Raw genomic sequence first — 15,606 nt, forward strand, 5'->3', positions numbered from 1 at the left:
GACACTTCACTTGTCTGGAGGGCAGGATCTAGAGGAAGCAGGGAACACTCCTCAGTTTCTAATATGTTCATGCACTTTACTAATTACACTCTTCAGCTCTCAACCAGAGCCTGCTTGTCCTTATTTTATTCACACTTTTAAATGTGTCCATGTGTGTTCCTGTAGATTAGAGCTGCCAGGTGTGGTGGCACATGCTTGTAATCCCAGTGACTCAGGAGGCTAAGGCAGGAGGATCACAAGTCCAAGGCCAGCCTCAGCAATTTAGCAAGGCCCTAAGCAACTTGGTGAGACCCTGACTCAAAATAAAAAAATAAAAAGGGCTGGGATATGACTCAGTGGTAAAGTGCTCCTGGGTTCAGTTCTCAGTATCCCACCAAAGAAATAGATTAGAATCACATTTAGAGCAGCAAGTGCCCCCTAATAGCCTGGTAGCATGAGGAACCTCAGGAAAAAACTTTTAAAGCATCCAGAAGCATTAAAAAGGAGACTAAAAGCCAGGCATAGTAGTGCACACCTGTAATTCCAGAAGGCTGAGGCAGAGGATCACCTTGGCAACTTAATAAGACTTGTCTGAAAAGAAAAAAGATTGGGGATATAGCTCAGTGGTAGGGCACCCCTGGGTTCAACCTCCAGGACTGCCACAAAAAAAAAAAAAAAAAAAAAAAAAGTCTAAGATCATGCTCTAAGGTCATTTAACATAAAGTTGAAATGTACCCCCACCAACAGTTACAGCTTCCAAAGACACTGCTGCAGAGAAGTCATTGGATTTCATAGATGATTCTCAGCTATTCAGAAAATTTTATATTACAAGATGAATGGAATTTTTTAGGAAGATTTTTTTCCAAATTGAGTTGGGTTTTGTTTTAAATTGTAAGATTAGTGACCTTTATGAATCTGGAAAACTCTCTTGGGTGGTTAGATTTCTTTTTGTTCTAGATAAGAGTGATTCAGGGACTGCAGAGTACAGCAACAATTCTCTACTTCAACTTCTGCCTTCCTCAGTTCAGCTTTGGACCAAAGGAGCAGCCTGGGTTTTACTTGGAACAACCTGTCCCTCATCCAGTAAGACACACCTAGTGCCTAGAAAAACTTCCATAACAAAGTCCTCCCTCCAATATTCTGAAGCATTCTACCACCACAAGGGGCGCTTTTACCTTAAATCTTTGTCCACTTTAAAATTGCTAATACCCTTAAAAGAGAAAAGGTCTGGAACAAGTCAAAGGATGAAGATATCACTTTGCAGATTTTTGAGGTGGCTCAGGAGGAAAAGACCAGATGAAGAAGTGGGGAAGGGGAAATCACCATTCCTGCTGCATTTTTCACCCATTAGGTGGGTCCATTTTGTCTGCACTTGGAAGGAGGGCCCAAAGGGAGACTTGTAAGCAGGAGCCAGGTTCCCTGGAGGTCCTTCCACTCTTCCCTGGAGAGGGTGTGAAGTGGAAGGAGCTCAGGTCTTCCCTGGGCCAAGATACCAGGGTCCCAGAACTGCACATGGGTCTCCACCTCCTATGCCATTTCCTCAGGCTCTTGCTCTTTCTTGGAGGGAAATAGTGTAATTACTCCTGACTGTGAGGATGTTGACAGGATGTAATCAACAGGGCGCTTCCACCAGAGGGGTAGGCTAACCTGGATGGGAAGGGAAGTGAGAGCCTAAGGGGGCCATTTCCCTGGGGATCATCTCGGCTTTGCTCCTGAGGTATCGACTCCCACAGGCTCCTTCTATATCCTATGTCCCAAGATTTTCTTTTTAAACTCTGAGACAGCTTGTCATCTTCTTAACAGAGACAGGCCTCCAATTCTCAGAGGATCATCCCTCCCCTATCACCTGCCCCAGCTCTTTGGATCTGACCACTGCTTGTGCTCTGCTATCTTTTCTCAGGAAGTCCAGGGTCTAGCTATAATGGGTTTGTGTGTGTGTGTGTGCGCACATGCGTGCGTTTTTTTTTTTTTTTTTTTGTCCATCCTGCCTAGAATTCACAGCTCTCTCCCAACTGTTGTTGGCAGAATCCATCCTGGGCCTTCTTCCAAGAAGACCTTTTGGATTAAGCCCCGGTGATGCCAGCACTTCCACAGGCTGAATAGTTGTGGTTTTCCCTTTGACTTATCATTCCCTGCTTTTTGGTACCAGGGATTTCATGCAGGGCACTTTACAAAAGAGCCACATCTTTCATTTATGAGACAGGATCTTGCTAAATTGCTAAGGGCCTGCCTCACTAAGTTGATGAGGCTGACCTTGAATTTAGGATTCTCCTGCCTCAGCAAGGCATTGGGATTATAGGTGTGAAGTATGGTGCCCAGCTTCATTCCTTGCTTTGAGGGAGCTGGGCTGAGAGCTCATCTGTCTAGGGTAGGACAGACTGTTAGTGCCTGGTGGGGGTGGAAGGTGGAGGACAGGAGTCACAGCTCCTGTGTTCCATCAGGGACAGTCTGCTCCTTGTGACATCCATGCTCTGAAAGTACTTCACAAATGGTAATCTTTTGGGCTGCAGGGCCCAGCTGGCTCCCTGATTCTGACCTGGAGTGAATAAAGAAATTTGGTGCTCAACCCTATGTCACTGTAGGGCTGGCCCCTGGCAGTAAGCAGAGGTGAAGAGGGTTGGTCCTTAGGGTTTCTTGAATTTTCTTACTTCTGAGGGGCCTAAAAATCAAGGGTAAGGTGGGAGAAAGACGGACAGGAAGAGGGCAGCATGCAAAGGACTAAGCAAATGCCTTCACAGCGGGGAAGAACATGAGGGAGCAAAAGCAAAGATGGGGAAAGAGGCCAGGCTCAGGCTCACAGCTAATTTACAAAACATTAAAATTTATGATTCCTTTATTTTTTACCTTGATTTCCTGGGCAATGACCTAGCCATGGGACAAAAACATTTGTTGCATTCTTTTTGTGAGCCAGGCCCTATAGGGATGGAGACTGGCAAAACCTCAGGCTCTGCCCAAGTCCTCCCCTTGGGGCTGGAGGGTCTCCAGTCAGTCAGTTGGCACTCTTGTGTTTAAGGCTACTTTGGGGTGGGGGTTTGGCAAGGATGGAGTGTCCAGGTCTATGATCCTTTAAGAACTTTGCTTTTTAAAAACACTCAACTGGATAGTGCAGGATGGGGAAAGGGTGGGGGGAAAGGGACTGCGGTCTCTGGTTGTGTAGAGGAAGTTCTCAGTGAGCCCTTTCCCTACCTGAGGGACACCTAACTTTCCAGTAGCTACAGTGGTCAGTGGAGAAGCTAAGTCACCCTCTAAAGCGTGTGCCACTGTGACTAGACCCCCAGGAGAGCCAGGTCCCCTCAGGCAAGCAGTGGTTCATCCTCTGCCTCCACCACCCAGACCCCTGGTTCAACTAGTGGCATCAATAACACATCATCCTCATCCTCTGGGGCCAGGACTGCTGAGTGGGGTCCAGGTGGAGTCCAGGTTGGTCCTTGGGGCCACAGGCTGGGCAGGAGGCGGCCTCGCAGGGCATGCACCACTCCAGACAATACTGATGGCTCCAGGGGGACTGAGGGCAGTGGCCCCTGGGCCTCAGGGACAGAAGGGAGGGCTGGAGATGTGCTGGTAGATGGGAGGGGGGACTTGACAGGCAGTGGGGGGGCCTGCTCCCCATCCTGCCCACCCACTGCCCCACTTTCACGGGCTGCACCTGGGCTGCCATCCAGGGCCTCAAGAGAAGCAGCAGGAGGTGTGACCTGGGGCCTGATCTCAGGGGCCCGAGCTGAGGGGTTGGTTCGGGGAAGCAGGCCCCAGCGGCGGAGACGGCGAACAAGACGACGCATTGAGCGGCCCCGCTGGCGGCGGCGACCACCTGAGGCACCTCCTGGAGTCATATCCTGGCGCAAAATCTGTAGCAGAGAACGCAGATTGCCCAGGACTGAGTTCTGCAAAGAGAAGAGGCAGATATTAGAGTCAGAGGGCCAGATGGCTGAATGCAGGAGGGTGCAATAGTGGAACCACAGCAGGGTTGGAACAAAGGGAGGTGCTAGAGTTAGGGATAATGACTTACATCATTAGGGTTCTCTGTAGGGAAGTCTTCTACAGGTGGGATGGCACCCTGGGCAATGAGCTGCCCATAGGAGGGGGGTGCCTGTTGTTGCACAATCTCAGCCTCCATTCGGGAGAGGGGGGCAAAGATGCTGGAAGGAAGGAGGGCTAGTCAGTCACTGATGGCTCACAGCCAGGGTGGCTTGCCCCAGCTTGGAGAGGCCTCTTCCCTCCACCCACAGGTCAGGACAGCTGGAGGTATGCTAGTTTTCCTCACAGTCATCTGATGTCCCCTCTTTCCTTGAGACTTCTTTTGTAAATAATCTAGACCTGTCCTTCAAAAGAGTTAAGCAATAAGCTGGTCACAGGAACCTCTCCCCAAGGTGGGCACCCTGGTGTTCTCCTGTAGCTGCACAGGCCCTGTCTCTTCATCTGTAAAAGAGTGCTCACTCTTCTACTGCCAGTTCCATTCCCACTGACCTGTACTCCTGGGTGCGAATGGCATAGAGCCTGCAGGTGCAGCCCAGGGCGATGACCAGCAGCAGGCCGCACACTAGACTGCCAATGACTGCAGCTGTGATGACCTTGCGGGGCAGGGCATAGGAGCAGTCCCACTCATCGCTGCCATCGGCACAGTCCGGCTGCCCGTCGCATACCCATGTCTCATATACACACTTCTCATCCCGGCATCGGAAGTTGCCAGGCTGGCAGTGCCGGCAGCGTCTCTCGTCTGCCCCATCAGCACAGAATGTCTGGTAGTTGCAGCGGTCGGCAGGTAGGTAGCAGGCTGTGGCACCTGGAGTGCCAGCAGCCCCGCAGGGGAAATGTCCAGGTGGGCAGCTGGGACAGTCCTCCTCATCTGTACCATCGGCACAGTCCCACGAGCCATCGCAGCGCTGGGCCTCACTATAGCAGCGCTCACCTAGGTTTTCACCAGCCCCCAGGCCTGACCCCAGGCCGCATGGTCGATCCCAAGGCAAGCAGTAGCCCCGCACATGGTAGGTAGCATTGAAGCCCCGGCCATTGCTCCAAGCAACTGTGTGGTAGGCCACAACAGCCTGACCAGACAGTGTCTCCACAGTGACAGCCTTGCCATTGCTGAAGTGAGTGAGACTGCGTAGCAGCCGAGGGGTCTCTGGGGGCCCAGCACCATCATACACGTGCACTGCATCTCCATAGCCCAAGTCCAGGGCTGTGAAGCGCACTGCTAGCCGCCGGCCATCATGGGGGTCCAGCAACCACAGGCAGGACTGGGGGTGAGAGACTGAGGCCAGGTGTGAATAGCCAGGGGAGGAGAAGACCCCATAGAAGTCCTCTAAGGTGAGATTGCAGGGCAGGGTGGGGGTGGGGACTGGGGTCAGGCTAGGGAATGGGTCCGAGCTGCAGCCTGCCTCATCAGAGCCATCACCACAGGCGTCAACTCCATTACAGCGCTGGGCAGCAGGTACACAGCGGTGGTTCAGGCACTGGAATTCTTCCTGCAGGCACATCAGCCAATCTGTAGAGACATCATAGAGAGGGACTGTAACACCAGAGCCCTCGGGATCTTCCCCTCTCTCCTGGGGCTTACACTGCCCACTCTAATGCCCTTCATAATTCTCTGTCCAGCCTACCTTGGCTATAGGAGAGCAGGAACCCCTGGCCCATGGGTGCTCTGGCCCCGGCATAGCTGTAAGTGATGGTGACATTGCCCCCTGGCAGCTGAAGAGGGCTGGAAGGTGCCTCACACAGGGAGATCAGTGGTTGGAGAGGGGAGCTCAGGATTAAGCGCTCTGAGCTACAGGCCAGGTGCAGCTTCTGGAACCTACAGGAGAGCAAGTACATAAAATGTTCTTGATTGCTGCTAGCTTCCTCCTTGCCCAGTGCCACTAGGCCCTTCTAGCCCAAGAAGCACAAACACCGGCTCATCCACGATTCAAATGAAAGCTCAGCCAAATTCTTTTGCAGTAAATGTCATCAATGGGCATAATCCTAACAGAGTCCAGTGACCCCAGGATACCATGAGATATATCCTAGAGCCCTTTGGTAAAAAGTGACCTGTGATCAGAAATTAACTGAAGAACAGGTTTATGGCTTTTGAGTTGTTGCAGCACTGTCACCCAAGTATTGTGCTAGTAATAACTAACAATTACTACACAGTTAAATTAACCAGAACTCACCAACACCCCAGTACTAGGAGGTGAGACCTGAGATTCTCATTGCTTGCTGATCCCTCTGCCAAAATAGCCTCTCCCCAGATTGCCCTCTCCCTTTGTCCATCCTTTTCTGTGTAAATTCATAGCAAGTGAACCATGTGAGACAAATAGCCAGGTACTTAATATGGGCCCCAAGGTCAGAGATTCCTAGGGAGATGGAATGTTTAACAGATATGGGGTGGTGCTGGATTGTAGCTCAGTGGAAGAGTGCTTGCCCAGCATGTGTCAGGTCCTGAGTTCAATCCCCAGCACTAAAAAAAGAAAAGAAAACAGATCTGAGGAAGCTAAGGAAGGTTCTAAGTTGATTAAGGAGTAGTCTGCTGTTGTTTTACAGTACTAGGGATTGAACCCAGGGGTGCTGTACCACTGAACTACATCCCAAGCCATTTTTATTTTTTGAGACAGGATTTTGCTAATATTGCCCAAGCTGCCTTAAAGTTGTGATCCTTCTACCTCAGCCTCCTGAGCTGGTGAGATTATGGGCATGTGCCACCACATCAGCTAGGGAGTAGGTTTTTTTTTTTAATTCCAGACAGGGATGTGTAATGGATTGAAGGACTTCTCAGAATAGTCCTGTCTGAGTTCAGGATCATTTATAGAGTAACCATGGTCCTTAGGAGATGTTCAAGACCTAAGCTAGATGTCCACTGCAGTCCACTCTTACTGTGTTGGGCCTGGAACAAGTCAAGGTTTTAGGGCAGAATAAGTCAAATCAAATTCTACTCTTCTGTTGGCAAGGAAGTAAGTTTACAAAGAAGTGATCTCTGAAGATTTTTTCCCACAGTGGAGTGGGAAGGGGCAGGAGAGAGGAATGGGGTCTTGCCTTGCTTCTCACCTGACTGTTACCGTCTGCTCCTTGCTACCCAGGATGAGCCAGGTGCAGTTGGCAGGGGAGTTGCGGCTGTCCCGGCCCAGGGGCCTCTCTAAGGTGCCTTGCACTTCCAAAAGCAGTGCAGGAGGGTTCTCACAAGCTGGAGGGAGAAAGGTAAGGACACTGATATTGAGCCCCTTAACATCTCATCTTTACCCAGGCTTATGAGCTCCAAGGGACTGGGTTCTTCAGGATGGAGCAGAGCCCACTGCACCTGGTAATAGTCCACTGGCTCCTCTCTCCCTCTCCACACTCCTCCTGGTTTAAATATTAACACTGCAATGTTGAACTCTGCTTTGCACAAGTCAGTGGGTCAGAAGGAGTAGGAAATATGTCTCTATATTGAGGAAGACTATATTCTAGTTAGAGCAAGCAGGGACATTCCATAGAAAAAAATGAAAAGGTACATAACAACTGCCAGGTGAGGGCCCACTTTGGGCATCAGTTTTCCCATACGTAAAATAAAAGATGGATGAACTCTACTGTAAAACTACAATAGGTTCCATGGAATTCAGGGAAAAGAGTCCTTCTCTTGGGTGCCCCCTCATCTCCAAGCCCGCAGAGCCCCAGGGGCTCCATCTACTCACCAGGATTTGGGAAAATGTTCAGATCTGGATGCGCCAGAGCGCCTCCTGCAGGGAAAGAGAGAAAGGGCAGGACTTGTGAGTCGCTCTAAGTTTTCTTCATCTGAACAACTCAAGGAGGAAACGAAGCCCATCTTGGACTTCTGGGCTTCCGGGGTTCATGAAAAGGGGTAGTGGAGCTCGGGGCAGGCTGCGGTGTGTGACCTCAAAGGCAGGTGGGCCAGCAATGTCTGTAGGGTTGATAGGGTGATCTGGGGAAGTCAGAGAGAGGACGAGGGCTGAACGCAGGTTATGGGGATTTCCCAGAGGCTGAGGCAGGCAGCGCTGGGTGCGGTGAGGGCTGGTGGTACCGGCAGGAAGGTCGGGGTGAGGGGTCGCATAGGAGGGTGTTAGAGCCCAGTTCCTGTTCGGGCGGGGTGTCGCGCGTTTAGCTCATCTCGGTTCTTACCAAGGAGGAGGGGGAAGAGGACAGCAGGCAGCATCCTGGGTCGTCCCGAAGTGGAGGAAGAGCCCCGGAGCTTCTGTAGTCTACCCAGTGGAGAGGTGGCAGCGCTGCGGGCGTCCCGGCTCCCCGGTGCCGCCGCCCGGCGGGGGCTCCATGGCCCAGGCTCGACCTGTGCTCCGGGTGCCAGGGCTGGGGGCGGGGAGGCGCCGGCCGCCCAGGAGTAGGGGCGGTGCCTCTCGCCAACTTCGGAGTTGTTTTCTCCGGCCGTCGCCGGGCGTCCTCTCTCGGGGCCAACGATCGAAGCCCAGGACTCGGCTCCGCGGGTGCTAGGGTGCGCCCTCGCCTACCGCCGACCCGCAGGCCGCGAATGCCCCTGTCCAGGCCTGGCCGCCACCTGCCGGGTCTTGAGGCCACTTCCTCTTCAAGCCAAACTTTGGCGACTGTCAGACCCCAGGGCTGGCCCGGGCGCGGCTCAACTTCCCCAGCACGTCCAGCCCGTGGAACGCAGCTGGGAAGCCGGGGAGGGGTAGAGGCGGCTGAGCCCGGCTCCCTGGCCCTCGCCCAGGCGGTACCCTAGGCTGCCCAGGAGTCCGAGCAGCCGGGGCGGAGGGAGGGGCGGGTGGCGAGCCTTGTCCCACCCCTGCCAATCAACGCACGGGCCCCGCCCACCTGCTTGCCTTAACCCCTTTCGGGCCCTGGCTGGGACTTGCCAGACCGGCCCTTGACGGAACAGCTTCAGCTTCCGCTTTAACCCTCCTTTGGCTAGACCTTTGAGTGTAATTTATTTTTTGTTACAGGACGCGTTTGTAACACGATCGTCAAAGATCATCTGCTTATTCCATAGACATAATATCTTTCCTTTGAACCCTTAAGTTCTCAGTACTTTTTCTTGTCTCAGTGTCTGAGATTCAGTAGCACTTTTGGTAGTGAGCCTTTATTGTAGCAATTACTACACGGTATTGTAACCATTTGTTATGGTATTTGTTTATGCATCATTCCCGCCTCCACCCCGCCCCTTCTCTGGAAACTGACACTTCCCGTAGGCTGGGGCCTAGATTGTTTACCTTTGTACGCACAGAGAGTCTCCCTTGCGCACGGTAAGAACTCAGTAAATGATAGGTAAATACATGAATATGCTTTCACCACTTGCTGCCTATGCGATCTTAAGAAAATTACTTAACCTCTCTGTGTGTCTCTATTATAAAATGAGGTTTATAATAGTATAACTCCCTCTTGAGGTTGTTGTGAACATTTAGGAAGAATGCAAGTTAAGTACTAAGCACACTGCCAGACTACAGACAGTGCTCCATATCTGATGGCAACTATTATTTATCAGTCACAGGACATATTTCTTGTTTATGTGGGCTTGGGGTTACAGATTTCCTACGACAGGGATAGATAATATTAATAAACAATAACAACTAATTGCAAACACAAATGTGTGTGTACCATATTTTCTTTATCTATTCATCTGTTGATTCATAGGCTGATTCTATTCTTAGCTATGGTGAAAAGTACCACTATAAAGCTTGGGCATGCATGTATCTCTTTTGTATGCTGACTTCACTTCCTTCAGATATTTACCCAGGAGGTGTGTAGCCCGACCAAATGGTAATTCTATTTTTAGTTTCTTGAGGAACTTCCGTGCTGTTTTTCATAGTTGGCCGTACTAACTGACCTTCCCACCAGCTGTGTATAAGGGTTTTTTATTTTTCTTCCATATGCTCATTTGTTGTTGTTTTGATTGGGGTTTTCCTTTTTTTTTTTTTTTTTAATTTTTAAAATTTGTTCTAATTGGGGCTGGGGAGATAGCTCAGTTGGTAGAGTGCTTGCCTTGTAAGCACAAGGCCCTGGGTTCGATCCCCAACATCTCCCCCCAAAAAATTTGTTCTAATTATTTATACATGAGAGTAGAATGCATTTATACATTCTAAAAAAATCACACATAAATGGAGTGTGATTTCTTATTTTTCTGATTGTACATATTGTAGGATCACATCAATCATGCAGTCATATATGTATATTAGGTAACAATGTCTGTTTTACTCCATTATCCTTCCTACTCCCATACCCCTTCCCCTCCCTTCACTCCCCTCACCTAATATAAAGTAACTATTTTTCCCTAGCACTCCCTGCCCTTATTGTGAATTAGCATCCACATATCAGAGAAAACATTCAACTTTTGTTTTTTGGGTTTGGCTTATTTCACTTAGCATGATATTCTCCAACTCCATCCATTTACCAGCAAATGATATAATTTCATTCTTCTTTAAGTCCTTTGGGTATAAACTGAGGAGTGGGATAACTGGGTCAAATTATTTACATATTATTGGTTCCATTCCAAGTTTTCTGAGGAATCTCCATACTGCTTTCCGTAATGATTGCACCATTTTTCATTCCCACCAGCAATGTATGAATGTACCTTTTTCCCCACACCCTTGCCAACATTTATTTTTGCTTGTATTCTTGATAATTGTCATTCTGATTGGATTGAGATGAAATCTTAGCATAGTTTTGATTTTCAATTCTCTAATTGCTAGAGATGTTGAACATTTTTTCATATATTTGTTGATCAGTTGTGTATCTTCTTCTGTGAAGTGTCTGTTCAGTTCCTTAGCCCATTTATTGATTGGGTTATTTGGTTTTTTGGTGTTAAGTTTTTTGAGTTCTTTATATATCCTGGAAATTAATGCTTTATCTGAGGTGCATGTGGTAAAGATTTTCTCCCAATCTGTAGGCTCTCTCTTCACATTATTGTTTCTATTGCTGAGAAGTTTTTTAGTTTGAATTCATGCCATTTATTGATTCTTGATTTAACTTTTTGCACGTTAAGGGTTTTGTTAAGGAAGTTAGATCCTAGGCTTACACGGTGAAGATTTAGGCCTACATTTTCTTCTAGTAGTTGCAGGGTCTCTGTTCTAGTGCCTAAGAATTTAATCTACTCTAAGTTGTGTTTTGTGCAGGGTGAGAAATAAAGGTTTAATTTCATTTTGTTATATGTGGCTTTCAATTTTTCCAAGCACCATTTGCTAAAGAGGTTATCTTTTCTCCAGTGAATGTTTTGGCGCTTTTGTCTAGTATGAGATAATTGTATCTATGTGTGTTTGTCTCTGTGTCTTCTGTACCATTGGTCTACATGTCTGTTTTGGTGCCAATACCATGCTGTTTTTATTACTATATCTCTGTAGTATAGTTCGAGGTCTGGTATTGTGATGCCTCCTACTTCACTCTTCTTGTGTTGGCTATTTGCAGGTCTCTTATTTTTCCAAATGAATTTCATGATTGCTTTTTCTATTTCTCTGAGAATGTCATTGGGATTTTAATAGGAATTGCATTGAATCTGTACAACACTTTTGGTAATATGGCCATTTTGACAAAATTAATTCTGCTTATCCAGTAGCATGGGAGGTCTTTCCATCTCCTAAGGTTGTCTTCAATTTCTTTCTTTAGTGTTCTGTAGTTTTCATGGTAGAGGTCTTTTACCTCTTTTGTTAGATTGATTCTCAAGTATTTTATTTTATTTGAGGCTACTGTGAATGAGGTAGTTTTCTTTATTTCTCTTTCAGTGGATTCATTACTGATATATAGGAATGCGTTTGATTTATGGGTATTGATTTTATATCCTGCTACTTTGCTGAATTCATTTATTAGTTCTAGAAGTTTTTTGGTGGATTTTTTTTTTTTTTGGATCTTCTAAATATAGAATCATGTCATCTGCAAATAGTGATAGTTTGAGTACTTCTTTATCTATTTTGTATACCTTTAATTTTTTTCTTCTGTCTAATTGCTCTGGCTAGAATTTCAAGGACAATGTTGAATAAAAGGGTGAAAGAGGGCATCCTTGCCTTGTTCCAGTTTTTAGAGGGAATGCTTTCAATTTTTTCTCCATTTAGAATTATGTTGGCCTTGGGTATTGCATATTTGACTTTTATGTTGTTGAGGTATGTCCTACTATCCCTAGTTTTTCTAGTATTTTGAACATGAAGGTGCTGTATTTTGTCAAATGCTTTTTCTGCATCTATTGAGATGATCATATGATTCTTGTTTTTAAGTCTATTGATATGATGAATTACATTTATTCATTTCTGAATGCTGAACCAACCCTTCATCCCTGGGATGAGCCCCACTTGATCATGGTGCACTATCTTTTTATGTTTTTGTGTGAGAGTTGCCAGAATTTTATAGAGAGTTTTTGCATCTATGTTCATCAGGGGTATTGGTCTGAAGTTTTCTTTCCTTGATGTGTCTTTGTCTGCTTTTGGTATCAGGGTGATATTAGCCTCATAGAATGAATTTGGAAGGGTTTCCTTCTTTTCTTTTTCATGGAATAATTTGAGAAGTATTGGTGTTAATTCTCCTTTGAAGGTCTTAGTAGAACTCAGCTGAGAATCTGTTTGGTCCTGGACTTTTCTTGGTTGATAGACTTTTGATGGTGTTTTCTATTTCATTACTTGAAATTGTTCTGTTTAAATCATGTGTGACTTTCTGATTCAGTTTCGGTAGGTCATATGTCTCTAGAAATTTGTCAATGTCTTCAATATTTTCTATTTTATTGGAGTATAAGTTTTCAAAAGTTTCTAATTATCTTCTGTATTTCAGTTGTGTCCATTGCTACATTTCCTTTTTGAATGATGAGAATAAAGAAGAAATCAAGAATGAAATGAAAACATACTTAGAGGTAAATAGAATACCGATACAACATCCCAAAATCTCTAGGACACTATGAATGCAGTACTAAGAGGAAAGTTCATTGCATTGAGCTCATTTATTAAAAGAACAAAAAGTCAAAAAATAAATGACCTAACATTACATCTCAAAGCCCTAAAAAGAGAAGAACAAATCAACACTAGAAACAGTAGAAGATAGGAAATAATTAAAATCAGAGCTGAAATCAATGAAATTGAAACAAAAGAAACAATTGAAAAAATTGACAAAACAAAAAGTTGGTACTTCTTTTTTTCTAATAATAGCCATTCTAACTGGGGTTAATTGCTAACACTTTTTTGACCTTCTCTCCCATATTTCAGCCACAGATTTAAGTAAGCACTTAACTACATACACAGTAAATATATCACAAGTATTTGTTCATTTAATCCTGTCAATAACCCTGTGAAGTAGACACTATGGTGACTCCCATTTTACATATAAGGAAATGCAGTAAGTTAAGTATTTTGCCCAAGATCTAGTGCAGGTTGAGCATCCCTAATCTGAAAATCCAAAATCCAAAATGCTTCCTAAATCCTAAATGTTTTGAGCATCAGAAGGACAATACAGTGGAAACTTTGGTTTATGCTCAAAAGTATTAAAAATATTGTATAAAAACTGACTCTCAGTTTCTGGGTATAAATAGTTTATGAAATATGAATGAATTTCATGTTTAAAGGGAAATCCCCAGAATTTCCCTTTAGGTATATGCAAATATTAAAAAAAAAAAAAAAAAAAAAAAAAAGTCCCAAATCCTTCTGGTCCCATGAGTTTCAAATAAGAGATACTTAGCCTATTAAATGGCAAAGTTAAGGTTTGACCTGAGTGATCTGGCTCTGGATCGATACATTCTGACCCTTAGTACTCTTTCCCCTCTACAAATGGTATCAAACCCTTCCCTGTTAATGCCATTTGTTGCTTATGGACCTCAGCACTACCTGAAGCCACAGAGTTATCTGTATAAAGGCCCTTCCTCCCCTTTGGGCCTTGGTTCCATGCCTTAACTATCTTTGCTCCCTACTATATCTTTAAGGACTAATGATAGATGGATCTGAAAGGACCCTGAAGGTAGGAGGAGGATGCAAAGAGAAGCAGGGCTAAGAGGTTGCAAAACGCAGACATTTAAGTCCTAAAAGCGCTTGTGGAATTTTGGTGGGAGTATTGACTGTGCTCCCTGTGCTGGGTACCTGGCAGATGTCTAGAACTCTTAAGACTTCACTTTAGCTCCAAAGAGCTTATGATCTAGTTGGAAAGAGAAGTCAGAAACCTAGATTTAAAATGCCAGTCGTGGGTGTACTCATGGGAGTGGACATGTTGGGGAGTAGGGAATTTGGAAAGGACTCAGGAGAGGTGGTGGTGAGATGGGAAGAGTTGTATGTTGGGGAGTGGACAAGAAGAAAGGAAGTGAGCTCATAGTCTGGGATGCCACATAAATTGAAATTTGCAAAAAATAACATCAGAACCTAAGTTGTTGGGAGCAAGCATTATCACTTGGAAGAAATAGCACCAGAGAAAAACGAACTTATTCTCTAAATATGTGAATGCCTTCTAAGTGCAAGATATTGTGGGACACTGGGGATTAATTTTTTAAAATAAAAAATTGACCATATATTGGGCTGGGGTTGTGGCTCAGTGGTAGAGTGCTCGCCTAGCATGTGTGAGGCCCTGGGTTCCATCCTCAGCACCACATAAAAATAATAATAAAAAAATAAAGGTATTGTGTCCACCTACAACTAAAACAAAACATTTTTTAAAAATTGGCCATATAGCAAGGTGTAGTGATTACACCTGCAATCCCAGCAACATCTGAAGGCTGATGTAGGAGCATCTCAAGTTTGAGGCCTCCTCAGCAACTTAACAAGACTCTGTCTCAAAATAAAAAATAAAAGGACTGGGACTGGGGCCTGGGGTTGTGGTTCAGTGGTAGAGTGCTTGCCTAGCATGTGTGAGGCACTGGGTTTGATTTTCAACACCACATATAAATAAATAAATAAAATAAAGGCCCATACTTAAAAAATATGAAAAAAAAAAAAAAAAAAAAAAAAAAAAAAGAAGGCCTGGGGATGTAGCTCAGTTATAAAGTGTCCCTGGGTTAAATCCCCAGTACCAAAAGTTGGCCATATCTCAAATTTGAGGGATTAATTTTTTTTCCAGTGCTGGAAATTTGTCCCAGCACCTCACATATGCTAGGCAAGTGCTCTACCACTGGGTTGCATCACTAGCCCTTGAGGGGTTAATATTTGAGAGTGAATTCGAGAACCAGAGAAAGAAGGAGAGTGGTAGGGAGAAGAAATAAAGAAAATATTAGGAGGAAATTGAAGAGTCTAGGTCCATATGAAGAGTCTAGGTTTGTGTTACTGGGGATTGAACCTAGGGACACTCTAACTGAGCTATATCTCCTGCCCTTATTATTTTATTTTGAGACAGGATCTCTTGCTAAGTAGCCCGGGCTGGCCTTGAATTTGTGATCCCTGCTTCTGCCTCCCTAGTTGCTGAGCCTGCAGGTGTGGGCCACCGTGCCTGGCTTAGGTTCTTGTAAATCACATTTAGACCAACAAGTATCTTTGGGGAATGGGTCTGTAAAAACATTCTTGGAAATCTTTAAGGAATTATTTAAAATAGTGGAAGTAATGGAAATGGGCAGATAGGTTTTGTTTTGTTTTGTTTTGTTTTTGTACTGGCAATTGAACCAGGAGCCCTTTACTACTGAGCTGTATCCCCAGCTCCCCCAACTCGCCTTCTTAAAAAAAAAAAAAAAAAGAGAGAGAGAGAGAGAGAGAGAGAGAGAGAGAGAGAGAGAGAGAGAGAGAGAGAGAGAGAGAGAGAGAGAGAGACAGGGTTTTG

General features: G+C 45.6%; 1 protein-coding gene and 2 long non-coding RNA genes across 4 annotated transcripts in view; 1 reads left to right on the top strand and 2 right to left on the bottom strand.

Moving 5' to 3' along the window:
• The window catches only part of LOC306653200, an 88,013-nt gene that overhangs the window by 69,171 nt on the left and 3,236 nt on the right, over positions 1-15,606 (bottom strand). The window lies entirely within an intron of this gene.
• LRP10 (LDL receptor related protein 10) lies at positions 2,795-8,652 on the bottom strand. The gene is given in 8 exon segments (XM_079126053.1): positions 2,795-3,860; positions 3,986-4,115; positions 4,444-5,461; positions 5,577-5,767; positions 6,994-7,129; positions 7,617-7,661; positions 8,062-8,185; positions 8,187-8,652. Coding segments are annotated over 8 exon segments (2,259 nt in total). The 5' UTR covers positions 8,214-8,652; the 3' UTR covers positions 2,795-3,272.
• The window catches only part of LOC306653199, a 35,930-nt gene continuing 29,153 nt past the window's right edge, over positions 8,830-15,606 (top strand). For both annotated transcript variants that reach the window (XR_013761665.1, XR_013761666.1), the window contains exons 1-2: positions 8,830-9,155; positions 12,658-12,736. This is a non-coding gene — a long non-coding RNA (uncharacterized lncRNA). The remainder of the gene's footprint in view (positions 9,156-12,657; positions 12,737-15,606) is intronic.

The sequence above is a fragment of the Sciurus vulgaris genome (assembly GCF_902686455.1).
Source record: "Sciurus vulgaris genome assembly, chromosome: 2".
In the NCBI taxonomy this organism is placed as follows: domain Eukaryota; kingdom Metazoa; phylum Chordata; class Mammalia; order Rodentia; family Sciuridae; genus Sciurus; species Sciurus vulgaris.